The following is a 5,000-nucleotide window of genomic DNA, read 5'->3' on the forward strand; positions in this document are numbered from 1 at the left end:
TGGATAAACCCATTTTTTGGGTATATAACCCAACTTATTTTTGAAAAAATAAAGGCATACTATTATCTATTGAAAAAACTATTATCCATGAAAAAATATATCCACTTTCTCTATATAAGAATACAAGAAATACACACGGTAGAAATAAGGCTAATGTACCTGGGGGGGGGGGGAGAAAGTCCCTTAATAAGGTTATAAGATGATGGTACAGTTCAAGCAGGAAAAGGGTGACATTTACCTCAATTATGTAAGAAGTAAATTAAAACCTGTGGTTCAGGGGAGTTAAATGCCCTGAAAATTCATAAAGAAAGGTCTTCAGTACACTCAGGTTTAACTCAAGAGAGAGAGAGAGAGAGGGAAGAAAAGGTGAAGAAATAAGGAAGAAAAGGTGGATGCAACAAGAATGAGGAAAAAAGAGAAAGAAAAACATGAAAAGAGAGAGAGAGAGAGATGATAATAACAATAATAACGTGTATCTATCAATCCCCCTCCCAACACATCATAGTTCTCAACTAAAATATTTTTCTAGAAAAGCCACTGCGTGTACCTATGGGAGAGAGGAATAACATTAATGATAGTTGTAATAATATTACTAATAATAACAATAATAATATTAACAAAAATAATAATAGTAATAGCAGTATAAGTACAAATAATGAAAATAATAGTAATGATGGGGATGATGATGCTGATGATAGTAATAACAATAACGATAATAATAATGATAAAAACGATGACGATGATGATAATAATATTAATAATAATAACAACAATAATGATAATATCAATAATAATAATATTGATAATAATAACAATAACAATAACAATAATAATAATAGAAAAAATATGATAATGATGATAGTAATACTTTCAATAATAATGATAATAATAATAACAGCAAATGTGATGTGAAGACAGCTGTCCCGCCTCCCGCCCGAGCCCTTCGCGCGCGCCCGTCTTCTTCGCCTCGCCAGGGCTCCGGGACCGCTGGCTGCGTCCGGCGGCACCTGGCTCCGCCCCCGTCACCCGAGCCTCGGCGGGCAGCGGCACCGTCATGCAGGCGGCCCCAGCGACGAGTGTCCACTTCCGCCTCGCCAGGAACACTTCCCCGCTGGCTCCGTCACGGCACGCAGTGACACGAGGGGCTATTGGCCTTGCCCGGGTTATCCCTCGTCGCTTTTCAGATTATTTGTTGGTTCGGTTTCTTTGGCAAGGAGGGAGAGGTCGCGTCGGCTGAGACCGGGATGGAGGCTGGGACTTACTTTTTAGTCATGGTGACCGTGCTCGCGTCGCTGGCTCTTGCAGGTAATGGCTCTCGCAAATCCATAGTTTTTTCTGGTTCTGTTGATTATACTTTTATGCTATTTATCTCGCCCCTTTTCCTCTATGAAGTGTAGATCTCTAATCATTTTTCTCAATGTATTGTACTGTAAAGTTGCTAAAAGGTATAATTTTAACATTTCGAAAGTACGTAGTTTAACGAAGGCATGGAAATTGGCAGCATGTGCTCTGGAAAATCTTAAAAGACACGCATACCTACAGACTACAATATATGGAACTTGATACTATAATAATTTGTATGCACTCCGTAATGGCTTCACTCTCCATGGAACTGTTATTAAGGCCATGTTCTGAATTTGCACAACTCTGTATCCCACTTGAAATACGCGAAACATTGCACGTCCTAGTGATTTCATGAACGTCAGTGATAAGCAATGCAAGTTACACAAACTCACACACATATACCTTCCTTGTATACAACTAGGCTCTATAATTCGGTTTCCTACATGGGTGTGCGAGCGAAGCCTTGAAAGCAACGTCTAACCCTTGGAAAGGACCGCGAAGCAGCAGAAACGAAGCAAGATTAATACGTTTTTAATTCGAACTTATTGGGACAGTGTTTCCTTTTCTGAATTTTGTGTCCAGGCCATTGCTAAAGGAGCGAGTCTCCAGCCCAAAGAAAATGGATGGCTCATTATTTCTTGGACCGGGGTTGTCTGACCTTGACTTAGCACTAGCCATGTTGGTTATTATCAAGCATTAACTTTGCTAGTGTACATCTAGGTCGAAGGAAATGTGCGCTTTATAATTAGCTCAAAAGAGCAACCATATCGCCAACATGGCAGCATGAAAGACCTGAAAGAGTGGAAATCACAGACTAATTCCGAGATATCTTGCGAAGCTTTTTCAGTATGCTGCTTTCGGCATACCAGGTCACTGTGTATGGATCTACGGAATATATAGATAGATAGGTTTGTGTGTGTGTTATGTGTATATATTTATATATTACATATATATGTATGGGTGTAAACACACATGAACATACATGCATGCATAGATCGGCATACATAAATCGATTGATAAATAGGTATATGAGTAGATAGAGACACAGAAAGATTTATAGATACATATACACATTCTTATCAAATATACACACGATTTATTTAAAATAACACTCCGCCTTCGTTTATTGAAAATGTTTTTTCTTTCTTTTTATCATTTTCCATTGTTATTACTGAAACATTTTCAAAGAAAAATGCACTGAAATAGTAGTTACCATATCAAATTAACCGTCAAAAAAGGGGTGGATCTAATGGCATCATTTTTTTAGCCAATTATGGTGTACTGTGAGATATCAAATGTAGTGATGCATAATTATTAATATGATTTACCCTGATATTGATATGATTAACAAAAGTAAAACCAAAATTATCTTCTTTTATTTATGACAACGAAGAGTTCCTTATCATACATACATGTCAGAATACTCTTGGGAAAAAAAATCAGTGTGTGTGTCTGTGTGTGTGTGTGTGTGTATGTGTGTGTGTGTGTGTGTGTGTGTGTGTGTGTGTGTGTGTGTGTGTGTGTGTGTGTGTGTGTGTGTGTGTGTGTGTGTGTGTGTGCATAATACATACATAAGGGCGGTGTCTATACATTCCCACCCACGAATACTTTTTCTTCCACACGAATACCCCAGGAAAGTTATGTTTATATTCATGATCTTTCGAATTAGAAGCTCCACTTTGCCTTGATCCTTTTCCATATAACCATTCCGCTTCCCTCCACCTTCGGACGCGGAACAGACGTGCCTAATTACAACATGAACGAAAAGCTACGTAAGAAATTGCTCAAGGACTATGACAAGCTGGCCCTCCCTCACCGAGACCAGAATGGAACCACGGCAGTTGAGTTCGGACTCGTCATCAACGGCATAATGGTAGATGAAACCAAGCAAGTCCTCACTCTCAATGCCTGGACGAGGATGGTGAGATATACCAAGTCCTCAGTCGTCCCCATTATATAGCGGAGGATTAATTGTAATTAATAATTGGTGACGTGTATTGTGTTTTGTATATATGTATAAATGTTAAATTTTATTGCGTAATTCTCATGAATCTAACATGATTTTAATGCTAATGCTAATATTCAATAAGGATTCAAAAATGCAGAGTAATATCACGGTGGATTATATGCGATTGTGTGAAAATTTAACTTAAATGCTATCACTTTAGCGAACATTTTGAACTTCGCGTATGAAAGCAAATAGGAAATGACTATTTTCTCTGTCTGTTCCCAGCGATGGCAAGACCCGAGACTAGAGTGGGATTACAAGGACTACGGAGGCCTCAAGATACTCCACATGGGGGACCACGAGCTCTGGCAGCCTGACCTCACCCTGTATAACAAGTGAGTTCGTGATCTCCGCTTTCTGTCTGTTGGCAATGATGTGGTCTTTGGTGGGTTTTTTTCGCGTTGTTTGAGTGTGTGTGTGTGTGTGTGTGTGTGTGTGTGTGTGTGTGTGTGTGTGTGTGTGTGTGTGTGTGTGTGTGTGTGTGTGTGTGTGTGTGTGTGTGTGTGTGTGTGTGTGTGTGATGCAGTGAAGGCAGGGAACGTTTTTGTTGACATTAGTATTTCATCTCACTGCTGGAGTTAACATACGTGTTTTATAGAAAGAATGTTACTGAGTGAAAGGCTACAAGAAAACTATATATAAGATGGGCAACTAATCGATTTGAATGACATACACTACAGGAGTAAAACAAATTTAACTCCAAGCAAACAATGTCAAATTACTTGTATAAATATATATAGAGAGATTGATCATTTAAAATTATCTTCCGCGTCAAGAGCCTAGGTCGTTGTCAGCAAAGAGAGAGAGAGAGAGAGCGATAAAGACGGAAAACATGTCATATACGTTTCCAAAGAAGTCTGAGCTGTTCCCATCTAATCCCCCCTCCCTGTTACACACTGCGATAGCCAACCGATGCTATATAAGTATAAGTATAACCGAACCGATGGTCTATATAAGTATATTATATAGACCTCGTCTATATGATATACAGGGTCTATCTAAGTATACTGTATGGAACTTTTCCTTTTCCTCCCAGCGCCGACCACTCGGAAACCGACCACTACGGGAACGTGCACCTCGTCGTCTATCCGGAAGGGACTGTACTGTGGGTTCCTCCGTCCATTTTCCAAGCCGAGTGCCCCTTGGACTTGACCTACTGGCCTTACGACACGCAGAAATGTGTGTTGTTATTCGGCTCCTGGACGAAGAACGGCTGGGAAATCGACGTTCAGCTGTTCAGTAACGATACCAATGTAAGTACAGATTTTATGGAGAGGATCTTTTCTTTTTCTTTAGAAGTTACGTTGTTGTTCAATATGTTTGCCGTTTTAAGCAATTGAATGTACTTGACACCATAGGTCATAAAGTACTATGGTAAAGCATTGTGTTGGAAGAGGTAAAGTTACTTGAGTTTCAACGGTTTTATGGTATGGGGAGAGAGAGGAGAGAGGGAAGGGGCGAGGGGAGAGAGGAGAGAGGGCGAGGGGAGAGAGAGAGGAGAGAGATGGGAGAGAGGCGTTAGCGTAAGGGGTAGGGAGATAGCAAAGTAGGAACGCTATTCGATAGGAGGAGGAGAGTCAGGGATAGAGGGCGAGTAGATCAAAGGAAGGATATTTATGCGTCTAAGGAAGGAGAATAAGTTGTCTAA

At 40.1% G+C, this 5,000-nt stretch overlaps 1 protein-coding gene across 1 annotated transcript in view; it reads left to right on the forward strand.

Moving 5' to 3' along the window:
* Positions 1–1,100: 1,100 nt before the first annotated feature.
* Positions 1,101–5,000, forward strand: part of LOC113819395 (neuronal acetylcholine receptor subunit alpha-6) — a 6,970-nt gene continuing 3,070 nt past the window's right edge. Inside the window, exons 1-4 of the mRNA XM_027371639.2 lie at positions 1,101–1,305; positions 3,084–3,265; positions 3,578–3,687; positions 4,389–4,605. Of these exons, the coding sequence (XP_027227440.2) occupies positions 1,245–1,305; positions 3,084–3,265; positions 3,578–3,687; positions 4,389–4,605 (570 nt within the window). The 5' untranslated portion in view covers positions 1,101–1,244. The remainder of the gene's footprint in view (positions 1,306–3,083; positions 3,266–3,577; positions 3,688–4,388; positions 4,606–5,000) is intronic.

Source organism: Penaeus vannamei, unplaced genomic scaffold (genome assembly GCF_042767895.1).
Source record: "Penaeus vannamei isolate JL-2024 unplaced genomic scaffold, ASM4276789v1 unanchor283, whole genome shotgun sequence".
NCBI classification, from domain to species: Eukaryota; Metazoa; Arthropoda; class Malacostraca; order Decapoda; family Penaeidae; genus Penaeus; species Penaeus vannamei.